The following is a 23411-nucleotide window of genomic DNA, read 5'->3' on the forward strand; positions in this document are numbered from 1 at the left end:
AGGCATGGACTCTACAGGGCTTCAAGCAGTCTTTGAAAAAAGATTTTAGTCGAAGTAAAGCTTCTGAACCTTCACGTCAAAATGAGCCAGCTGATGCGGTGTGGTATCTAAACAGCGCCTCCCTTTGAAAGTTTCCAAGCAAGCCTGGATGGAAAGAAGCCAAGAGACACACCCAGAGAGAGTACATCAGTAAATGCCATCTTAGTTGTTGACTGGGTTTAACTATTAATGGCGATCGTGGCTCAAGAGTTGGGAGTTCGCCTTGTAATCGGAAGGTTGCCGGTTCGAGCTCCAGCTTGGTCTCGGTCGTTGTGTCCTTGAGCAAGACACTTCACCTGTTGCCTACTGGTCAGACACCAGCGGTGCCAGTGTCCGGCAGCCTCGCCTCTGTCAGTACGCCCCAGGGTGGCTGTGGCTACAATGTAGCTTGCCATCACAAGTGTGTGAATGGGTGGATGACTGGATGTGTAAAGCGCTTTGGAGTCCTTAGGGACTAGTAAAGTGCTATACAAATACAGGCCATTTACCATTTATTAGCAATTACCCAACAGCCAGATATCAATTAACAAAGCACAATTTCGCTATGTTAACTTTAACTAGGCTAAATTACGCAATCTGTGTGAAAACCTGCATTAAGACTAGGTGAGTCTGACAAATTTAGCTCAGTGTGCAATTTATTGCCTCCAAAAGTCCAGCAGGGGGCGACTTTCCTACTTTCAAAAACAAATCTGACAGCCCTGATACGTCTTCCTTGACCAATGGCCTCAGTAAGCACTATTCTAATATGTTTATGGTCCCAATCACAAGTTTAAATCATTACTTAAAAGAACATGATGCTAATTTTGAAGATTAAGGTCCCATTTGTGGTCCACATCACTGGTCCACATAATGTGGACACCAACAAAGTGACGATGAAAATAATTAGCCTGACGTTTCACAATGAGACCAGTCGCTCCATCGTTCCACTTTTTTTCTTTTTCCAAAAAGAAAAAAATCTTTTCCAAAAGTGTACAAATGTCATGCTATGTTTGTGCTGGCTACGTGTTCAAAGATTAAACACTAGTTTGTTTCTCACAGACAGGAATAAATTATACCAATTAACTAAAAACCCTCAAAGACATGGTATTGCACCAGCTGTGTGGGGCAATCTGGAATATTTAAACATGAGCACTAGCCCAGACTTTCACAATCGGTGCCTCCTTTAGTGCTGTGATGTCAAACTCAAAAAATCTATTACATAGCTATTTACTTTGGTGTAGCATGAATGGCCATGTGGGAGGTGTTTATCAGTTAAGATAAAGCTAAAACCTTTGAAATATAGTTAAAAGGCCAAAATGTACACCCTCATTCCTGCTTTTTGAAGTTGACCGGTTGGAGTCCAGGCCGATTCTGGCCCCCGGACCTCAGGTTTGACACCCCTGATTTTGTGAGTGAAGCAACTAGGACTCTTAAACTCTATGTTATTAACATGGCACACCATATTCATGCCACTACTGGTGTCTTCGTGTCACTGGGGAAAGTCACCAGCTTTCACTTAGAGCAGCCTGCAGGCTCATTATGAATCCGGAAGAGGAGGAGGGGGTGATTTTTATGAAGAAACACGTGAAATTTGTGGCTTTTTCTTTTAATTCAAAATGTCCTACTTGGGAGTGTTTGCTTTTAACAGCAGGTGGTGATATACCGATGCAGGTACGCCGGGCCACACAAGAGGAAGTCGGTTTGATCTTTAACTGTTGTCCTGCCGTGGATCAAAATGTAAGCGATCAGTGTCGGTGTGGTCTCTGAGGGGGGAGATTACTGTTGACCTTCGCCTTTACGTTGTAAAAAAGAAGAAGAAGAAAAAAAGGCTACATACACTTCAAAGGGTGTGTGAAATATTTAGCCGTTCACGCGGGCTTAAATAGCCTAAAAAGACACGTAAATATGGCCCGTGTTTAGCTCCACGAACACGATAAAACTGAAGGGTAGTCTCTCAGCCCTATAGCGGCTAGCGAAGAAAAATTCGCAATGTTCTGCTTTTTTTTCCTTTATTGGGGTCGGGAAAGAAAAGAAAAACACGGGTTAGACAATCATTTAGAGCGGCTTTAAAATGTCCGAAAATCACCGGGTGACACAACAAACATTCCCACTTACAGGACTTGGTGCTTCGTGGCTGGATAAAAGTCGCTCGGGGCGATGCAGGGCGGCGACTGGGGGCATCGGTAGCTATCCAAACCGTAGCTTGAGTGAGCGCTTGACAGCTACAACCAGGAAGCCCGGCGGGCACGTCGAGCGATGTCGGGGAGAGCCAATCGGAGGGCGGAGCTCGGCTGAGAGCGTCCAATTGGGTTCGAGCGGAGGCGGTGCCACGTAAATTGATGTAAGGCAAAGGCAGGATTGCGCAACTCCGCTCTTTTCTTCATCCTCCCTGGGGATAATAACAACGAGCCAGCTGTCGTTTCCTCTGTTATTTAGGACAGAAGGCGTGCACATATAAGTAAACCAAGCACCCTGCAGATTAAAGCATGTGTAGTAGTATTCTTGTGTTTTTAAAAACTACATAAAAAGTGTAATTTTATATACTTTTACACACGTTTACAACTAGATAAGTCCAATCTGAATCCCCCACTGCAGCCGTACATCTATTAAAACTACATTAAACTTAATTATAAACATAATTTCCAAATTCACTGAGCCGCTTTCTAACCACACACACACACACACACACACACACATACTCACACACACACTCTCTCACACCACCCCTCTGTGGCCAGTGCGTGCGTAATGGGGCTTGGAGCGCGTAAGCACGTAAACAAAAGCACATTGTCGGTGCCACTGGCAGCCAGTCTGCAAAGCCAAAGAGTGGCTGAAGTGAACAGTCATTTCCATCGCTCCGTCCATACAGCCAGAGAGCTTCAGAAGATCCACGAGCAGCAACACAGTAGGGATGGGATTACTCACCAGCGTCCTCCCGCACTGGATCCACATCTAAGGTAGTGGAAATGTTACTCTTTTGAGTTTAAATGGGGGGACTGGGCTCGCTAACAAATTATCTGTTGTTTCTGTTTCGTGCCAGGAGACGTTTGGGGCACAATAGGAGGTTGTGGAAAATCAATTGTAAGGTGAGTTTGCTTGTTTCACCTTAAAAAAATATTATAATTAAATATATCAACAAAAAAGCATTGACGGTGAATTCCAGCGACATTGCCTCACTAGAGCATCACTTTATCGCACTTTTAAACACGTTTCATCATCTGCGTGTGTTGTTGCAGTGATCATGCCGTGCGTCCAGACCCAGTGCGGCTCGTCGCCTCAAGGAGCCAGCCCAGCCTCCCAGAGCTCCGGCGGAGAGCGCAGCTGCGACTTCCTCACTCCGGAGTTTGTCAAGTTCAGCATGGATCTTACTAACAGTGAAGTGTCGGCTGGAGCCTCGGGCCCCACCTTCGGCCCCCTGGCGGACTCTTACGGCTCTGGGTACGACGTAAAGCCCCCGTGTCTGTTTCAGATGCAGGTCCAGGGGGAGCTGCCGTGCGTCAAGGTGGAGGATGCGCACGGGTGCCCGCGCTATCAACCGAATCAGCACCCAGCGCACCAGTCAGACGAGCTCCTTTCTTCCCCGAGCCCCGTTTATTACTACCGCTCCCCCTCCCCGCACTCCTCCCTCACGCCCAACTTCCAGCTTCCGTCGGGACACATTTGGGAGGACTCCGGCTCCCTGTACAGCTTTCGGCAGGACTATTTGGCGACGCACAGGAAAAACGCGCTGTCCAGGTTTTCCCTGCTGTCCCTAAAACACGCGCAACACGACGGCCAGAGTTTGTCCACGTGCCAGGTGAAGTTTGACGGAGCTCTGGCGCACCAGCAGCTGGAAACACCCACCGTTTTGGGCTCCACCGGCCTGGGCAAACAGAGCGGTGTTGGATTTGCTCACCCACTCCATCTCGCGCACGGCCACCACTTTATGGAATACCAAACTTCTTCTGCGCCCGGCCGAGGACCGCTGAGCTCAGAGGGGGTGTGCGCGGTATGCGGGGATAACGCAGCCTGCCAGCACTACGGAGTGCGCACCTGCGAGGGCTGCAAGGGGTTCTTCAAGGTTTGTTTTCAGTGAAGGCTTAATACAAATCTGCCGTTTTAAAGGAAACTCTGAAGATCTGAAAGTTGTTTTTTATGGATATTTACTCCCTTTTTTAGCACAAAAGTCTTCCAACATTTCTGTGAAAAATATGATGAAAAAATAACTACACACCCACGGGAATTATATCCCATAATGCAACTCTAATTCCAAGTAATTGGCTATAATATAAAGCTTCCCCCGGGGAGCTCTGACCGGCCTTCTAAATTGGACAATAGACTCCAGAGGCACGTTTTGTTCTCTTGGTCTCTTGACACGCGCGTTAAACGTCGCGAATGTCCTGTATGAAAATGGTCACCAACGTGCCGTGAATCAAAACCTTCTCCTTCGTCTTTCACTGGGAGATTCCCCGGGGCCAGTCTCCAAATTATGAATGACCACGACCCTCTATTTACCCAGACCTGCCTGTCCGACTGCTCAGTGCCTCAGATGGCCCACAGGAGCAAGAGTGCTGCCACTAATTTTGAAGGAACAATTTAACCCCTTGTTAGGTTACTTTTACCTTTCTTATCTTTCTAAAATGGCTCAAAAGTATTTTTTTTTAACAATGAGCCCTCTGAGATGTATTGTCATGACAGTATGTTTATAAAAAAAAGTCCGCTATTACTATTGTTATGTCTCTTCTTGTTGTTTCTTTCATAGGGACCGTTTTTTTTTTGTTCCTTTTTCTCATATTAGATCTTTTAAAAGATCCATATGGCTCCATATTTCAGACTAATCCACCAGCACACGTTTCTAGAGACCAAAATTGTGCTTTAATTTGAAAATTTTACAAGAAAATTTCCAAAAATCTCTTACTAGAAAAAGAAAAGGTACTGTGTAAAGTTTTAGTGAACAGCAGCAAGTGGTAGATGTGTTTAGAGCACTGAAAGTTGTTTCAAGTTTTTAAGAAACACACCAACAAGTCAGATTTTTATTAACCAAAGAGTCCTTTAACCATCAGGTGTGTTTGCTGGATCAGGAAGAAGACTGATGTAAATTCGACCACACCTCAGCCCGAGAGCCATGAACCTATTAAAGTGCAGGATTGTATTTTTCAAAAGGTATATAGAGTAATATGCAGATTCTTCTTCTCTCTGTGCAGCGCACAGTGCAAAAAAATGCCAAGTATGTGTGCTTGGCTGCCAAAAGCTGCCCTGTGGACAAACGCAGAAGGAACCGATGCCAATATTGCCGTTTCCAGAAGTGCCTCACAGTGGGAATGGTCAAAGAAGGTAAACTGATAGAGCCAAAAAGCTTCTTAAACCATTATTCTTGGTGCCGTTTAGGAGGTCAGAGCTGAAAAGTGTCGCCCTCTTCATCTTTTCCTCTGCAGTGGTGAGGACAGACAGCCTGAAAGGTCGAAGAGGTCGCTTGCCGTCCAAACCCAGAGCTCTTCCAGACGCCTCCTCACCTGGCAGCGCCCTCCTGAGCGCCCTCATCAGGGCGCATGTGGAGTCCAATCCTCCACCTTCTCGCCTGGACTACTCCAAAGTAAGTAGAACTGACACTGTTGATATACGACTAAGACATAGTAGAGTTATAATCATTGGTATCCTCCTTCCTTCCAATCTGATCCGACCGGTGACCTTTAAATGCAGTTTAAAGAGAATCCAGGAAGTCCCCCAGGAGACGATGCTCAGCATGTCCGCCAGTTTTATGACCTCCTGACCAGATCGATAGATGTTATTCGGGGTTGGGCGCAGAAGATCCCGGGTTTCACCTCTCTACCTAAACATGACCAAGACCTTCTCTTCTACTCTGCCTTCCTGGAACTTTTTGTTTTACGGTTGTCGTACAGGTAAATAACCTTTTACACATTTTATATAGAATTTATTTGCCTATTTACTTATTTATTTATTCACCTCTGCCCTCCAGCTTCACACGTTAACCACAGGCTGTTGTAACATTTCAGATCCAACCCAGAAGAAGGGAAACTGATCTTCTGTGACGGGTCAGTGTGGCACCGGCTCCAGTGTCTGCGGGGCTTTGGCGAATGGATTGACAGCATTGTTGAATTTTCTGCCAATCTGCAGAGGATGAACTTGGACGTCTCCACCTTCTCCTGTATATGCACCCTCGCCCTGGTCACCGGTGAGACGTCCAAGAACATTTTCCGCTTCATGCGATTTACAAAGCTTAAAGACATAACCGATAAATGCTACATTCAAGTGACCCTGGATTATCTATTTTGATAATATTCAACATGGGAATGTTACCATTTATAATATTTTTTGTCATTAACACAGCTCCAGTTTAAAAAAAGAAAAATCAAAATAAAGATAAAAGAACAATATTGTATAATCAGTCACATTATTAAATCATGCCAGGATGTGAAGCTTTAATTTACTGAGGATAAACTTTCCTGAATGTGAACTACATGTTTAAGGGATGACAAGTAAGCTGGACTGATTGTTATTGATTTAGTTTCTCTAAATCTAGAGAAAATCTAGCGAAACTTGGCAAAAGGTGTGCAATTTTACATAATTTGTGACGCCATGTTCAAATTCAAATTCAAATTCAAATTTTATTTGTCACGTACACAGTCATACACAGTACGATATGTAGTGAAATGCTTGGACAACTGCTCGTGACCTAAAGAAAACAAAAAAGGAAAAGGCTATGAATAAGATAGGAAATAAATATGAAAAATTAAAAAGGGTAAATTTAACTAGGAAGGAATAAAATATAAATTAAGGTTAAAAATGAAATAACTGTACAACACAAATTAGAATGAAGGGTAAATTTAACTGGGAGAATAAGATAAAATATATAAATTAAAGTTGAAAATAAAATAACTGTACAACAAAATACACAATATAGAACTATATAAGAATGTATGAAGAAATATAAATAAATATATACACAATAACAGCAGCGTGATTTAAGTAATGAAGTGAAAACAATGTCCAGAATGTCCAGTGTGTGTAAGAACTATATGTGTGGGTCAGTACTGTGTGGTGGTGTGATTGAGAGACCGTATCGCCTGCGGGAAGAAGCTCCTCCTCAGTCTCTCTGTGTTGGTCTTCAGGGAGCGGAATCGCTTTCCTGACCTCAACAGAGAGAACAGTCTGTTGTTGGGATGGCTGAGGTCCTTCACAATCTTGTAGAATAATAAGTGCAATAATTAGTGTAACTGGTTTAAATAGTTATCTAAAAGTTCCAAGTAATTAGCCCAGATTAAAGGGTAATGGCTGGAAATAGTGAAAAAAACAACAAACAACAACAAAACAATAGTTTGTTTGACAACTTGTTGATAAAAGTTATGGATAAATTGTTAGTCATTTAATTATGGTTGAAATAGTTAGCAAATTATAATAACTAACTTTCTAGTTAAAATAGATAAATATCTTAAAAATGATTTAAAAGTAATGGATACGTTTCTATTAGCTAAATATGACTGCGAAAAAGTAAAGACAACAGCTAAAGTTAGCTAAAAGCAAAGACGTAATATTATATAGAATCTTTTAAAATAACAAAAATGGTAAAAACAAAAACTTTTGGGGAATAATTAGTTTAAGGTAATTTAATAGTGTAATTTGTTTTTTTAAAAAGTGGTTGAAATAAAGAAAACAGAATTGATAAAAGTAAATTGTTTAAATAGATTTGTTAGCAACAACCAGAGGCTCAAAAAATGTTTAATTAAATTTATTGGATAAATGTTTGCTATAATTAGCTAAACTTATCAGCTAATTAACATTACAGACAGTAATGATTGGAAAAGCACTGACACTTCTACCTAAACAAAAATCTCTTTAGTCTACAATTTATATGATAATGGTTGAAATGTGGTTCATATAATTAATAAAAAAAAAAAGTTAATATGGGATAAATAGTTTTTAAAATGTTATTAATAAAATTAATAGTTAGCATAATTAGCTAAACTGACTACTAAAAGGTTAGCTAAAAGTAATTGGGTAGAAAAACTAGTTAAAGCTAATTTGAAATAGTAAAAGAAAACTAGTTGAAATAGCTAAAAGTTTGAGACAAATGAGTTTGTTAGCTAAGTTGAGGCCCGATAAGTGGGCTTTAAAATTGAATAAATTATTAATATAATTAGTCAAACCTATTTGCTAACCAACAGTAACAGATAGCATGGCAAAATCTTAGCTAAACATAATGACTGGAAAAGTATTGAAAATTATACCCAAGCAAAACAATCTTAAATATGCGATTTATAAGATGAATTGAATGGTTGAAATTTGGTTGATAAAACTGAATTTTTAAAAGTTCACATTCTTTGTTATTTTAGAACAAAAGCCTTGAGATGAATGTAGCTACCAAAAGTCTGATTTACAAGTAGTAATTTTACTTAATGAAATTATTGTAGCACCAGTTAAAAGGTAATAAAAGAATTCAATATATCCTGGTTAACTTTGTAAAGTTAGTTCATTTTTTATTTAATTCTCTACAGAGCGGCATGGACTGAAGGAGCCAAAGAAAGTTGAGGAGCTACAGAGCAGCGTGGTCAGGTGCTTGAAGGACGGTGGGACAAGCGCGGATGGAGGCTCGAGCTGTTGGTCCAATCATTTGTCCAGACTTTTGGAAAAGCTGCCGGAACTTCGCACTCTGTGCATCCAGGGCCTGCAGAGGATTTTCTACCTGAAGCTGGAGGATCTGGTGCCGCCACCAGCCATCATAGATAAGTTATTCCTCGACACGTTGCCATTTTAGAGACAAGAAAGGAGACACACAGGGAAACGGTTTTCTGTGGTTTTCTCGCCGAGGACACTGTAAGACCCCTTTTGCTTTGTTCCCGATAATAATTGCTGACTATCTGGATGTTGTGCGCAAAAAAATAAGAAACAAAAACATTTTTAAAAAGTTATACCGAACCAGAAGATCACATTGGGATGAGAACAAGTGAAATGAGAAGTGGAAGCAATTTAATCCAAGAATTGTGACCACTTAATTTCTAAATATAACTTCACTGAAGCATGCTGATGACTTTGAAAAAAAGGATTAATTTCATTGCAAGACTGAAATAAGCTTTTCCTACCATTATTACTCTGTACAGCGTGATTTAATGAGCCCGTCAGGCCAAGATTATGGACTGCAAGTGACTCAGACGACTTTATTTTACGCTTTCTCCTGCTACTCATTGTGTACAAAGGCATTTTGATACGAGACAAGGCGTCCCATCATGTTTATTAGTGATTAATAATATTCATTAACCTCTGTTGTCTTCTCAGAGTAAGATGTCATTGTCCACACTTTCATAAATAAAAGACTAAATGAAGTTACACTGGCTGGACTGCTGGGCCTTCTATCATTTATTTGAAACTATGGTTGGACATTTGATTTTTAATCGCAGGAAATGCAGAGTCCCTTTAAAAATGTTATACTGAATTTAATAACAATTCTAATTACAATATATAACATTTAATTCAACTTTCTAACACCTACTGTTGTAAAAACGCATTCTTAAAGAGATTCAATTATTTTATTTTGCTGTTAAATTTTAATTATGTTTTCAAACTTATATGTAAGTTTGCATTTTTTAAATGTACCTATTGCATAGACCAAATTTATGTCACATTGTTTTTATGCAAAGGTCATTCTTTCTGTACGTGTTGGTTCGTATTAATGCAATTTTTTTTTTTGCTTATTATTTTTTATGCATGCAAAAATGCCATAAAGTACTCACCCATACGAACACATTATGGGTAGCTGGCTGCATTTGTGTGAAATGCTGCAACACAGTTTATTGAAAATTTGCACGATTCATGCAGGAAACAGTAAATATGGATGCTAACGCCTGCCAGTAAGATGAAAAGAAGTAAAAGTAATATGAGCAGTGTTTCTCCTCTTTAGTTAATTTGCCAGTTTTTTCTGATAAGTAATGAGAAAAGCAAACTTTGGAGATCCATTAAAAAATAAGCTATAAGAAACCGTATGTGTGCCTGTATATGAATGTAAAGGTCACACTGGCACTGTTTTTTCAAAGTTGGCAGAGTTTACACAGAATTTTCCAAGGCATGACTGCGTGTGTGTGTGCGTGTTTGTGTGTGTGTGTGTGTGTGTGTGCGCGTGTGCGTGTGCGTGTGCGTGTGTGTGTGTGTGTGTGTGTGTGTGTGTGTGTGTGTGTGTGTGTGTGTGTGTGTGTGTGTTTTCTGGCCGTCGGCTGCCTGACATTTCTGCAGCCCTTTGGTTAGATGTGGCATTAAAGAAGTCAGTTTCTGCTGCCGTTGGCAAAGATAAAGGCCCAGGATTCAGCATCTACACCAAGAAAGGCCAAACAGAGCAAATAAATGGAGGCGCCGGTGCTGAATATATCCTACGACCTCATGTTGCTCCTGTCCATATGATTAAAATCTCTTCTAAAACATCACATTTTAAAAGACTTCAGTGAAAAGCCAAATCCTTTAAACAGCAGCCTAAACATTTTTAGTCATACATATGTAAATATTTCAAGTTATTCCAGCTGATTTGTACTCTGCAGCTGGTGACATGTGTTCTCTTCTATCTGGCTGAAAACATTGATTTCATGACTTGAAAAAAAGGTCTTATAGGATGATGTTCCCAAGGAGGTTTTAATAGGCCTGCAGGTCGATATCTGGGGCCGTTCGGGTGCCCCGGCGTGGCGAGCTGAGATAGAGATAAATCGATAACGGTATCTGAGAAACATCCAATTTATTCTGATGATGATGGTGACTGACAGGTGCAGAAAGCGAGTGCAATACAATAACTGATATTTAACAGCCAAACAGTGCTAGTTCCTATAGCACCTTTATAAATATGGACACTGAATTAAGGTCACAGACAGGAATGTTTTACAAAAATTAGCCTATAGGAAATCTATTGATCCACAAAGTCATGCTAGAGCATTATCGCATACACAGTATATGTCAGTGCCAAGTCCCTGCAGTACTGTAATACACTGCATAACCAAAAGTATTTAGACACCCCCATCTGGAGCTTTAAGGAAACTTGTGCAGCTGTTACCACTGGATCCCAGCCTCAAAGAAGATGTTGGCTTGAGTTTGAAATCATTTGCTATTCATATTGCTAATAACCAAAGAGCAAAACTACAGAGTGCAAGAAAAAGGAATTAAAAGTTCTTTCATGCACGGTCTACACAAAGATCAAGCAGCAGACAGTGTACCCAGGCTGTAGCTCATTGCAAAAAAGCACTTTTAATGTCCCATAACTGATATCAGGTGTAAGAACAACATGTAAAAGCACCTTTCATGTTGCATTTATGGATATTTAGCTCATAAAGGCCTCAAAGACTCCAAAATTCACTGTGTGTCAGTTAAATTAAATACGAAATATGGAGTACAAAAATAGGAACAAATGTTGAAGTAACCGGTACCCAATGATTTACTAATATAACATCTCCTAGTTGGTTCTTCTTTAATTCATCACTATCACTACAATAGTCCTGGAGTGATTAAGAGAAACAATGTGAACAATGGATCAACTACTTCACATTTTTATGTGATGTGTTAGCTTTGATGTACCCTCACTTTTAGCTAATGTTGTAGTCCTGTGTTGTATGGTGCGCTGACATGAGCAGCTAAAGGAGAGGATGCTGCAGGAAATTCATCGATAATTCACAGATGCAGCTTGCAGATTCTATCCGCCAGGATTCTCTTCCCCCCCTTAATTTCCCCAACTGTCCTAACAATCGCTTCTCAAACCTGTCATTCTGCAGCTTCTCAAAAGGCACCAGCAACTGCACCAGCTCTCTGTCACTGGAAATAGGTTTTGTTAGTTTAGGGAAGATGGGTTCAAGTAAACTCCCACACAGAAGGCTGGGCAGGAATTTTGAATGAAATGTACAAACTGAATTCCCCCAAAAGGTTGGTACGCTGTGTGATGCAGTGATTAAAAAAACGTATAAACTCATATTTTATTTGCAGTAGAACAAAGAAAGCATATTAAATGTTTAAACTAAGACAGTTTAATATTTTAATGAAAGGTTTAACTCGTACATTTGATTAAGTAAAACAGTAAAAGGTTGGAAAAGTAAGTGCTACCTGAAAAGAACGAACATCTTGCAGACAATCAAGTTCATTGGCAGCAGGTCAGCAACGTGATTGGGTATTAAAAAAAAAAAAAAAAACCCCAGCATTTTAAATAAATCACCAAAAAAAACACAAATTCTGGAACAATTTCAGAATAATGTCCTGTATGTATAGACTTTTGAATATCTCATCATCTACAGTCCATAATATCATCAAAAGATTCAGAAAATCTGGAGGAATCTCTGTGCGCAAAGAACAAGGCTGAAAATCAGTACTGGATTGGGATCTTCAGGCCCTCATACAGCATTACATCAAAAACAGTCACATTTCTGTTGTGGACATCAGTGAAAGAGCTCAAAAACACAAAAATAAAACTCATAAAAACTTGTATTATGCAAAGAAGATGTGTTACAGACTCTTGTCAAAAGAAGAGGGGTTGCTGCACAGTGCAAAACATCTGGTTTGTATCATTCTACAAGTAATCATTTGTTTTATTTTACTCCTTTCCGTTTCCACTTCCCATTTCCTCCTGCCTTCTGTATGTCCCTGTCTGTCACTTACTTTTTGCCAGCATTACCCTGGGAATACACTGGATTTAATGTCACGTTCCCATCACTGTTTTGTTCCATCCTTTGCACAGCTTCAAATCCCACTGGGAGCATTTCAGAAACAGAGCCTTTAGTTTGTGTGGGGTCTTTTATTTTGAAAATTCCCTGGATTCCCTATGTACTGCTTGTATCTGACTTCCTGCCCTCTTCACCTGCTCTGTGCAGCCTCCTAAAAAAATAGACCTGGCACCATGGGGACGCTTATAAAATACACAAGGAAGCATTGTGTTGAGTTGGCGCGATCAGCTTCAGTGGCACGTCAGAGCCATCAATTCAATTCAATTCAATTCAATTCAATCTTTATTGGCAGACTACATGTCCATAAAAACAAGACAAGAAACACACACACACAACTTCCCCCCCCCCATCCCCCCCCCCCACACACACACACACAACACAAGGTATACCATTAAATATATATATGTATATAAATAAGTATATAAAGCATTTGTAAAAATATAAAACCATAATATACAGAAAACACAATTACTTAAAATAAATCAATAAATACACAAACACTTTAACCAGTGCTTTCTGAGACTGGATGAGTAACGGGAACCACTCACTGTCAGATCTGTAAGTGCTAAAATTATACTGTTACTCGAACCATCCAGTCGTTCTCTAAAACTGAACATTAACTTTCTTAAAAGTGCTTTAAAAGTCCAAACACCCACAGCTACAAACATCTGACTGGCACTACCACTTCTAGGTATCCTGCAAAGGATTCTCATCGCATCATTATATGCAACATGCAGCTTCTGCATGCTACATTGTTTGTAGGATGACCACAAGGGGGCAGTATATAGCGGTGTGCAATACGCTTTAAACAAAGCCACTTTAACTGGAAGTGAACAAAAGCTGAATTTGCGTGCAATAGTATTTGCCTGCACATAGAGCTTACATCGTTGTCTGTATATGTCATCATCATCATTCATTTGCTCAGTAATAAAGTGACCGAGGTATTTCACCTTTTTAAGAACTTCAAGAGTTTTTTGTGCCAGTTTAAACAAAGGGAAATTTAGCTGTTTATCCTGCTTGGTTCTACATATCAAAACAGCACTTTTAGCAGCATTGTACTCAATGTCATATTGCACACCATATTCAGTACAGACATTAAGAAGATCCTGTAACCCAGCACTGCTTGGACTAAAAACAACCAGGTCATCTGCATACATAAGATGATTTATCAGTGCTTCACCTAATATACACCCAGTGTTACAGGCTCTCAGCTGTATGGACAAATCATCGACATATAAATTAAATAAAATTGGAGACAAAATCCCACCCTGTCTGACACCATTGCTGACACCAAAGGGGGCAGAAATACTGCTTCCCCATTTAACCTGCATGTTCTGATGAGCGTACCAGTAAGAGAGAATCCTCACGATGTATTGAGGAACTCCCCGTGTCTTCAATTTATCAAAAAGTTTTCTGTGGTTCACTCGATCAAAAGCCTTAGAGGCATCAATGAAAGACATGAGGACAGATGAATTTTTAGCCCTGTACAACCTGACTATTTCCTTGAGTGCATATATGCACATGTCAGTGCCGTGCTTTGCTTTGAAGCCAAACTGATTATCCAGAGAAGAGATGAACACACTAACTCTGTCAAACAGGATTCTTTCTAACACCTTAGATAAAATACTGGCTAGTGCAATCGGCCTGTAATTATCCAAACAGCTCACTTTTGCAGCTTTGTCCTTCATAACTGGTACCAGTAAAATACACAGCATTGAGTCTGGTAATATGCCATGAATCATAAACCCAGTGAAACAGAGTGCTAAAAGAGGAGCTAGCCTTAAACTAGCATGTTTTAAATGTTCTGCAGTGATGTGATCCAAACCAGAGGATTTATTATCAGACAACCTATGAATGGCTTCATATACTTCATGTGTCCTTACACTTATTGTGTCATTACTCATGTCAAGATTGTCCTCATATGGATCACTTTTTATACAGTTAAACAACGCACTGTAATGCTGTCTCCATAATGCTGCAATGTTATCTGCCCCAGAAACACCTTCAACAGTTGATGGTAGAGATGGTTTACAGTTATTAAGAGCTTTCACCTCTTTCCAAAAATCTGCCATATTATTACACAACATTTTCCTGGCCAAAGAATCTGCTCTCAGCATTTGCTCATTTTTAGTTATAAAGCGAACAGCGTACTTATATCTGGCATTCGCACATTTTTTCTGTTCAAATTCTGGGCCTTGTTTAGGTCTTCCAGCCATGGCCCAACATTTATAAGCTATGCGAGCTTCATCATGGTACATGGATACATGTTCTTTCCAGCCAGGTCTGATGTTAGGTTTCTTATGCTTATATTGTTTATCAAGCAGTGTACCACTTTCATGCAGAGCAGTCACTATATCATCATACATGGAGCAGAAGGTTAGTTTTCCCTCATTGTGGTTTTTACTTCCTGCCTTTGTTAATTTCCCCCCGATTTTGTGATTGTCTGGCCCCACTGCCCCCCACCTGTAACTCCTCTGTGGTCATTTCCTGTGCTTCTCTGACTGTGTTGTTCCTAGCCTTCTTTGTGCTCCTTTTAGATTTTTGTATTATTGCTTCATATTTTCAACCCGCCAGTTTTTGTGCACTGCTTTTTGTTGTTTGTAAGTTCTATTAAATATTTCTTTTCTTGGTTTAACTTCATCATGATTCATTCATCCAAAGCCCAATCCTCTATGACGCCAAGTTGTAGCTGTTCCATCCCAAATTGGAAAACCCACGTCTTTATGGAGCTCACTGTGTCCTCCATCAAGAAGAGCCATTTCACTTGGAAAACAAATACTGCAAAGAAATAATTAAAAGCCATGGCATTCATGCCCATGATGAGTAGATGTAAATGTTTGACCATAACTATACTTCCTGTGTATGGATCCACCAATGGGCTGCTTCAAAATCTTTTACCTTAGTACAGTATATGGAAACTCCTTTCCCTATCAGCAGGACACAGTCAGCTCCATAAAGCAGTGGTTTTCCCAGGTTTGGTTGGAACAGTTAATCTGGCTTGCATGGATTTTTCACCCATCATCAATGAAAAAGAGCCACAACTATAAAAGTTAACTTTGGGTATGCTTTATAAATGTTAGGAAAACAGGGGAGAACACCAACAGGAATCCTCATAAGCTATGGATTTTATATAAGACAAAGTATGGAGATTCAGAAGGTCAGAGAGTTCAGGCAGCAGTGAGAACAGACCTCTGATTGTCTCTCACTGCCAAACAACTGAACTTCCATCAGAAATAGGCTGCTTTTGGGGCTCCTGAAGCCCCTCGGGCTGGCCGTGGTTGCTCAGGAGCATCAACTATTTTATCTCAAGTGCACAACTCGTGGGGTTTTTCTGAAGCTCTGACTTTGATCTCTGCATCCATCCAGCTTCAATACAGCTTAACCCTTATCGCTAGCAGCCCAGAGCCCGCCAGCATCAGGACCACCGCAGACAGATTTATAGGCAGGGGCCCCCCCTGTTACTTTAAACATGTAATCCATTGCAGATTATTACAGATTACTGGACAGATGCATCAATAGCTGTCATAATTATAAATGAATACTTTCCATTTGAAGTCACTACAGCTCCTACAGCATGCATGAACCACTTTTAGAGGTCCCCAGACAAAAACAACAAGCTGGATTGTTTCGGTCTTTTATCAAACATTTTCAATAATCAATGGTCATTTTTCTTTTAAGAATGGATAATCCAGAAATCAATACATATTCGTTAAATGTAAAAATAAGTCACCACACTGATGATTGCACAGTTTGACTGGACTCTAATTTCAGCATTTATCATTTATAGCATGAAGCATGTTGTAGACGTACAGCTTCACCTTCTGGCTGCTTCTGCAGATAAACACAAAGCTGAGTTGGTGTTTTCAGGCCGGAGTTACTGTAACATACCGTAACTATATCTGGAAAGGATGAGGATTAAACTTAACCTCTCTAAAGCATACATTTTATTTGTTCTCTCTTGCCGTTTGGCTCTTACAGTGCTTGGAGCGCAGTTTAAAATAAAGTTTGGTTTCATTATGGACTGTATGTCTTAATGGATGCTCAGTAATCAGAAGAAGTAGATTCTGTCAATCTGAACAAACATTTCATCACTAATCCAACTGACTACGTGAGTCTCAGCTGACTGCAGGTTTCAAGATCAGGTTTCCCTGATCTTAAAAAACGTGCTATTGAAGAAAGACTGAAGCACTTTATGCAACATGCCTCATTCACCCAAGCACTTTTTTCAGTGCTTAAGTGCTTTCTGTCTAACATTCACAAAACGTCAGGTCAGTATCTTGCCAAGGATATTTGGCATGCAGACTTGAGCAGCCATGGGATCAAACCACAAACTTTTGGATTAGTACATGACATGCTCGACCTCCTGAGCTACAGCCAATCACCGAAGGAGTGGTCACTAGCTTGTAGGCATAATAAGACTGCAGAGTCCTGGACTGATGAGGTAGCTCTTCTGTGTTTTCCCATCCTGTTGGCCAGAGCTTGCTTGGTTTCCACAATTTATAATTCACAGTAATCCTCTGGGCACTTCACCATGTACACGATATTACTTTGTTTCCTGTTACTCTGTTTTCCTTGGGGTAGATCGTTTTTTAGCATAGCGTGTTTTCTGGGTTTGAAAAATTGAGTCTCAGCTGTTCCGAAACTCCTGACACATAAGGGCTCACCAGTGGTTTTCACTTAGGCGGTGGCTGTCCATACTCTTTCCTGGATCGCCTGGAGCATTGTTGGGTTATCTTCCCAGCTCTGACAAATGTCCAGCTGGGATGACAACATTTATTCAGGGCCTTCTTGATATGATGTTCTTCTGCTTTGCTGGCTTCTGTATCTGTGGGGATGATGTTCACACTGTGCTGTAGCATCCTGATGACAACTAATTTGTGCTCCAGTGGGTGATGAGAGTCATGCCTTAATGTATCCATATGCATTGGCCTATGGTACACATCAGCTTTTCAGTACTAGTTCCACAGTCTAACAAACTCAATGGCTTGGTGGTGTTTCAGGATAGAATATTGGAGCCCTTTTTTTACCTACATTGGGTAAAACTGGTGCAACCATGTTTCTGCCTGTAGTAATGGCAGTTGTGTGTGAAATGTAGACAGAGGACTAGTCCTGATGTGAAGGGTAGGGTCACCCATTAATGTCTTATGAACTACCTCCACTACTCCAGTAACTGGAATGCAAGTGAGAGAGATTCAACGTCAAACGAGACCATTGTTTTTATCTTCCTCCATAATGTCTCGTACTTCTCCACAAATATCCAAAGTGTTCTGAATGTTGTGCTTGGAAAATGGCTGAGGACTGAAGCCAAAAACCTGGGAGGATGTTGTCAGTTTGTATATAAAAGATGGCCCATAATGGTAGGGCAGTCCTGATGTAAAACCTTGCCTTCTTGGTGCTTAGAGACCAGATGTGACAGGTGAGGGTTTAATCTGACTGAGAAAACAAATGGGTAAACATGCAGAATAAAAACTATCCTGCTTTGTCATATATTTTACTCTAAATAGTTTTTTTTTACTCTAAATTGTAATAAATAGTTTTTACTGAGGACACACATAAAAACAGCTGAGAAAGGCAAACTGAGGCTAAACCCCTGTTCTTCTAAGTTCTTACCTTTCTGTGTGCACAACATTTAAAATACCCAGCAAACATTTTTGAAAATAGTTACAAAATGAAAACTAAGCTATAAGCTGATGTCTGAGAAATAATGCTGTCTTCTGGGTGTCACTTGAGCATGTTGGACTTTATAGAAAAGCCAAGGTTATGTACAATAATGTATAATTAGCTAATCACATGGCAGCATTTAAGCATGAAGACATGGTCATGACATTCTGCTGGATTCAGTGTGAGCATCAGAAAGAGGAAGAAAGGTGATTTAAGTGACTGTACTTCAGAAACTGCTGATCTCAGAAGAAGGAGAAGACCACAGCAGGTACTACTCCTGTTAGCCTAGGAGAGGAACCTTTGAACCAAAACAGAAAATTGGACAACATAAGATTGGTGACCATGTCCAAAACGGGACTAATCCCGTAATAGCAACGTTGAGGGCCAGTGAGTGTGTATAACAAACCAAATGCATGCTGTTTCTAATTAGAAAGAAATACTTTGGCTTTCTTCATAATAAGAGTTTGTCCAATAAGCCAGACTATAAAAATGTTGATCAGTAAACTCTTAAATTTTATCACCAGGGCCTTATTGGCAGCTCCACCAAAGGGCTGTTAGGTTTGCACAAAGCAAATACAAGCTGTGACTCTAATACTAGGCCAAATGATTTAATTTCTAAACTAATAGGATATAATTCCATTTTTTCAGTCTTACCTTCTTGCCTCATTATGAAATTTTGCACAAACTCACAGAAGAAACTAAATTGCTGTTTATGAATCAGCTGCGGATTGGAGGTTAAAAGTCGAATCGGTAAATCAGGTTCTTGATGCATCACTTGGGCTCTTCTGTGTGTATTCTGTCCTTTACCTCTGGGCTGAAGTAATCCAGTCGGGTGATTCAAGTGTTCAGTTCTTGCCCTGTTAGCAGACAATGCTAATTTCAGTTGTAAACTGTGAGGAGCTCCCTGAGGGGTTTACCCCTCAGAAATAAAGCACTCTAATCCCTTCCAATTATTACCTGTTGTCTCGGTGACACAAGATTTAGAGATAGAGTTGCTGAGTGCGCTCTTCATGATGGCAAAATATTCCAAATCCACTGATTGCTTTGCTAACCAAAGCCTAGATCTGAATCTGACGGGAATATGTGGCTTTAAAACCTTCTGCTGGGACCTGCGGCATGATCACTGTTAATGTATATGATAATAATAATAAATGTGGGAGTTCTTCGCTTCTTTGAGCCCACTATGAGCTCCACTTTACTCTGAAATACCAGCCCCCTCTTCCTCCTCTATGCTGGTACTGCAAACTGTTTTCATTAAAGTGGAAAGTCGTTGAATTTCTGATGTACTTTAAGTGTGCACGACTCGTTTGGTGTCTGTGGCATGTTCTCAGCTTTGCTGTGTTAGATTCACTACACGGGAAACCAGATGCAGGTGAAATATAACCACAGAAAAGTTCTATTTTCTGTAAATGAGCTGACTTTAAACAGTTTGTTTCCCTGTGAATGCACACAGTGTAATAATGTGGGTTCAATCCTCCAATCTAACGTCTTACTGCTGCATAACTCATAAGCTGAAAGGTTTTTTTTCTGTAATTGTTATCATTGATTCCAGCTTGTATCTCCTTTTTATACAGGTGTTGCTTCTTCTTATAAATAAAGTGACTTGTCTAAAAGACTTTAACCTGAGATTTGGCGTTCTTGTCACGTTCTAACTCAAGCAGTCATGAGGACCGGGTGCAGAAAAAGTGAGAGAGATGTAACAGAAGAGCATCTGTGGACCTCCGAGGGGGAGGAGGACGAAACACACGACATGAAAAAGATCTCCACTATCGCAAACTCTCGCACCTTTCCAAAAAAAGAAAAAAAAAAAGATGCTTAGGGGACTGTTTGAAGGAAGGAATGAAGGAGCTATAGGCTCCGGAGGACTTTGAGGATTATGAGGACGTTCACATTCAGAGGCGGCGGCCTGGTGCGATGGGCTCAGGCCTGTGAAAGCTCCTGGATCAGTTCTGCGTTCCTGTGAAGAGTGATGGACAGCTAAAGTTCACCAAGACTTTGTTCTTCCTCATACATGCTGACCACGTGCATGCATCCATGACAAAGGCACACTGCTAATGAGAAATGATTTGATGTGAACACCACAAGGGGGAAAAAAACAGTGTTTCTCTTTTTGGTTTGGTTTCAGTTCACCCAGAGTGTTGGTGCACACAGAGTCCTCACCCTGGGCTCAGTCTGGGTTTGCATAAAGAAGTCACTGCTTTAATGTTACACAGTGTTACAGTGTCATTTCCTCACAGTCAGGAGCCAACGCTTTGAAATATGACATGCAACTAGGGGCATAATTAACCTGTGATTAAATGGGATTACAATGTATTTTATTAGAAATTACAATGTAATTATATTTACTTACAATTGGTAAGTAAATGAGTGTAACATGAGTGTAACAAATCAGGTCCTTACAGGAAACAAAGAAATAAGTATACTGTAAGTGATTTTAAGTATTGCATAGCTTTTAAAATAACAAGAATGCACCGATTTCCCAATCTCATGAAGCTTTTTTCTAATTTAAAACACAGAAAACATACAAAATGTTAAAACTTAGAAAATTTAAGAAAAATCTGAGCTAATAATGAATTTAAAGTGTGTGGTGTTATAAAGAAACAGCTGGAGGAACTTTTGGGAACTACTTAGGTTAATTAATTAACCTAAACATTAGTTAATTAATGTTCATTAATGTGACTTGGTGTATAAAAAGGGTCCTCTAAAATCATAGAGAGGCAGAGTTTCTCAGAGGTAATGATGGGCAGAGGTTCACCAATCAGCAAAAAACTGCACCTGCAAATTGTGGAACGGTTTCAGAGTAATCATCAACATAAAACTGGGAGAGATTTTGAATATCTCATCATTTACAGTGCATAATATCATTAAAAGATTCACAAAATATAGAGAGATCTCTGTGCGCAAAGGACAGGTAAGTGCATAAATATTGTGTTTGACAGCCCAGATCTCCTTGGTGAGTAACATGAAGGCTCACACAGTGGACATATTAAAAGGAAGCATAAAATGTTCCCCACACTACTAATATCCTACGAGCCCTTGAAGTAGTATTTGGCGTTTTTTAATTCCACCTTTTATTTTCTTCCAAGTTTGCTTCAGAAGAACAGGAGAAGAAATCTAAGGGTTCAAAATGCAACCAAATCAACTTTATGTCTTCTCCAAGTGTCACAAAATCCAAATGTGTTACGATTTCTCTCTACCACTCTCTCAGTATCAGTGACATCAGCACAAAACAGATCAAATTTAACAGACAGGAAAAAGCGTTAGTGTCCTGCATGTTTTTCCATGTGGATTTCACAAGTGAACGGCAGAGGGCAGCATTGCGCCACCGCTGCCCAGCTGAAGACGAAGAAGGCGCTACCGGCATTATCTCGGTGTTTTTCGGCTGGAGGACCTCTTTGTTGTGTGCTCGCACTAAACCCAGCCGTCGGTGGGAGTGAAGATGTCCTCGGTTGGGTCTTTCAGAGAGCGCCTCAGGCAGCGGATGTCGACTGTGGGCGATGACCTGTGCTCGGCGCTGGAGGAAACCACCGTCCGGTACGAGGCGCAGATCGAGCAGCAACGGAAAATGCTGGATGTCATCTGGAAACCCGAAGTAAAGTTATACAGAATAGGTGTGTAAGATCCTGATTTAACCACACTCGGTGTGACTGCGCGGTGTTGACAAGAAGGGGCGAGGACGGTGACACCGAGGGTGTTGGTGAGGAACAGGACAGGGCGGAGATCAGCAGAGTCTGCTGAGGAGGCCACCAACAAAAAGCTATAAAGCTGCAGGCAGAGACAGTCTGCTGCACCCAGACCCCATTATTAAAAAACAGAGGAAAGGGTAGAGTGCAGGGGTGTCAAACATATGGCCCGGGGACCCAGAAGTGGCACGCTAAAGAGTCCAATCCTGCCGGGCTATGCAGTAGTGGGTGGGACCACTACAGTATCGTATTACAGTATTGTGTGTGAAAATACAACCCCACCAAATACAGCATCCCCTGGATTAACACAGGGTTTATGGTCCAGGACGTGGAAAATCTGCGAATCAGAAACCATGTGTTTATTTTATTATTTTCATCAATTTAAAGCCATAAAAACCCTCCTGACACTTTTAAAGACACTTTTGAGACACATCTGTATGTATTCAGCAGGGTGTTTCGTATATAAGACGCCTTAAATGCATGGAAAAAAACACCTTGCTCTATAGGCTGGATCATCAATGTGGTGTTCAGCGGTAAGACGATATTTATATTGTTATGTTTTTTTAGGCTAGAAAATGCTTATTTTACCGCAAAAATGGTTCAAATATAAAAATATAACATTACCTATAGGCCGCAGAAACTCGCGTGAACAATGTAGGGAACTTACGGAAGACAAACAACCCAAAGCGTCAATTCTGTTGCACTAGTACCGGCCTGATACCAATACCAGCGTTGCTATCGATACTTGGATTGGGTGCGTTTGTATTGGTTTCTGTACTGACCAATCATGACACGACAGAACTTAAAAGTAAAACAATTCTTTTACTGGTGTTGATTGCAGACTGATCGCTTGCACACCGTCCAGAGAGTTACTTTCTATAAACTATGCTGCTACACATGGAAAATTAAAAAAGGTAATTTTAGGTAAAATGTTTGTTTCCTCTGAAGGTTTTGTGCCTTTTAAAGGTTCTTGTGTTTGGTTGTTTTTGGTAGGTTTTTAATCAGAAACAGCTCCATTTTTTTTGTCGCTTATGCTAGCCCAGGACACAGTGCCACAGTCTCAGCTGAAGAGCACAGCTCTAACTCTTCCAAGCCACCTCCTCCAACTCTTCTAGGGAATAGAATATCTTCAGTTTGTTTGAGAATTAAGCTGGAATCTCCTCCTAATCAGATGCTTGAACCGACCCGACTGTCTCCTTTCAATGTGGATGAGTACCGCTCCTTCCTGAGATGCTTGAACTCCTCCCCGAGGCAGCAAGTCAAGCGTCTTCCTCAGACTCGGAGGTGCTAATACTGGAAACAGCTCCAGTGCAACCTGCAGGCCAATGTTCAGTGAGGCCAGAACGACGACTCCACCAAACCCTACAAACCCTCC

The 23411-nt window shown here is 40.6% G+C and overlaps 2 protein-coding genes across 3 annotated transcripts in view; one reads left to right on the forward strand and one right to left on the reverse strand.

The window, feature by feature from the left end:
* Positions 1-2286, reverse strand: part of gpd2 (glycerol-3-phosphate dehydrogenase 2 (mitochondrial)) — a 36011-nt gene extending 33725 nt beyond the window's left edge. For both annotated transcript variants that reach the window (XM_026158497.1, XM_026158496.1), the window contains exon 1: positions 2134-2286. The gene's annotated coding sequence lies outside the window, so the exon portion shown is untranslated. The remainder of the gene's footprint in view (positions 1-2133) is intronic.
* A 552-nt stretch (positions 2287-2838) lies between these two features.
* Positions 2839-9339, forward strand: LOC113016919 (nuclear receptor subfamily 4 group A member 2-like). The gene is made up of 8 exons (XM_026160110.1): positions 2839-2975; positions 3059-3104; positions 3255-4078; positions 5202-5331; positions 5433-5590; positions 5698-5897; positions 6012-6190; positions 8511-9339. Exons 3-8 carry the CDS (start codon positions 3260-3262, stop codon positions 8768-8770), a joined length of 1746 nt encoding a protein of 581 aa, XP_026015895.1. The 5' UTR covers positions 2839-2975; positions 3059-3104; positions 3255-3259; the 3' UTR covers positions 8771-9339.
* The last annotated feature ends 14072 nt before the right edge of the window (positions 9340-23411 follow it).

This window comes from Astatotilapia calliptera, chromosome 23, assembly GCF_900246225.1.
Source record: "Astatotilapia calliptera chromosome 23, fAstCal1.2, whole genome shotgun sequence".
Classification (NCBI taxonomy): Eukaryota; Metazoa; Chordata; class Actinopteri; order Cichliformes; family Cichlidae; genus Astatotilapia; species Astatotilapia calliptera.

Excerpts from the sequence above, each read along its gene's own strand:
- LOC113016919 (XM_026160110.1), top strand. The coding sequence starts at position 3,260 with ATGCCGTGCGTCCAGACCCAGTGCGGCTCGTCGCCTCAAGGAGCCAGC. Across the intron at positions 5,332-5,432 it reads AGTGGGAATGGTCAAAGAAG|TGGTGAGGACAGACAGCCTG; the intron begins GTAAACTGATAG and ends TTTCCTCTGCAG. Across the intron at positions 5,591-5,697 it reads CTCGCCTGGACTACTCCAAA|TTTAAAGAGAATCCAGGAAG; the intron begins GTAAGTAGAACT and ends CTTTAAATGCAG.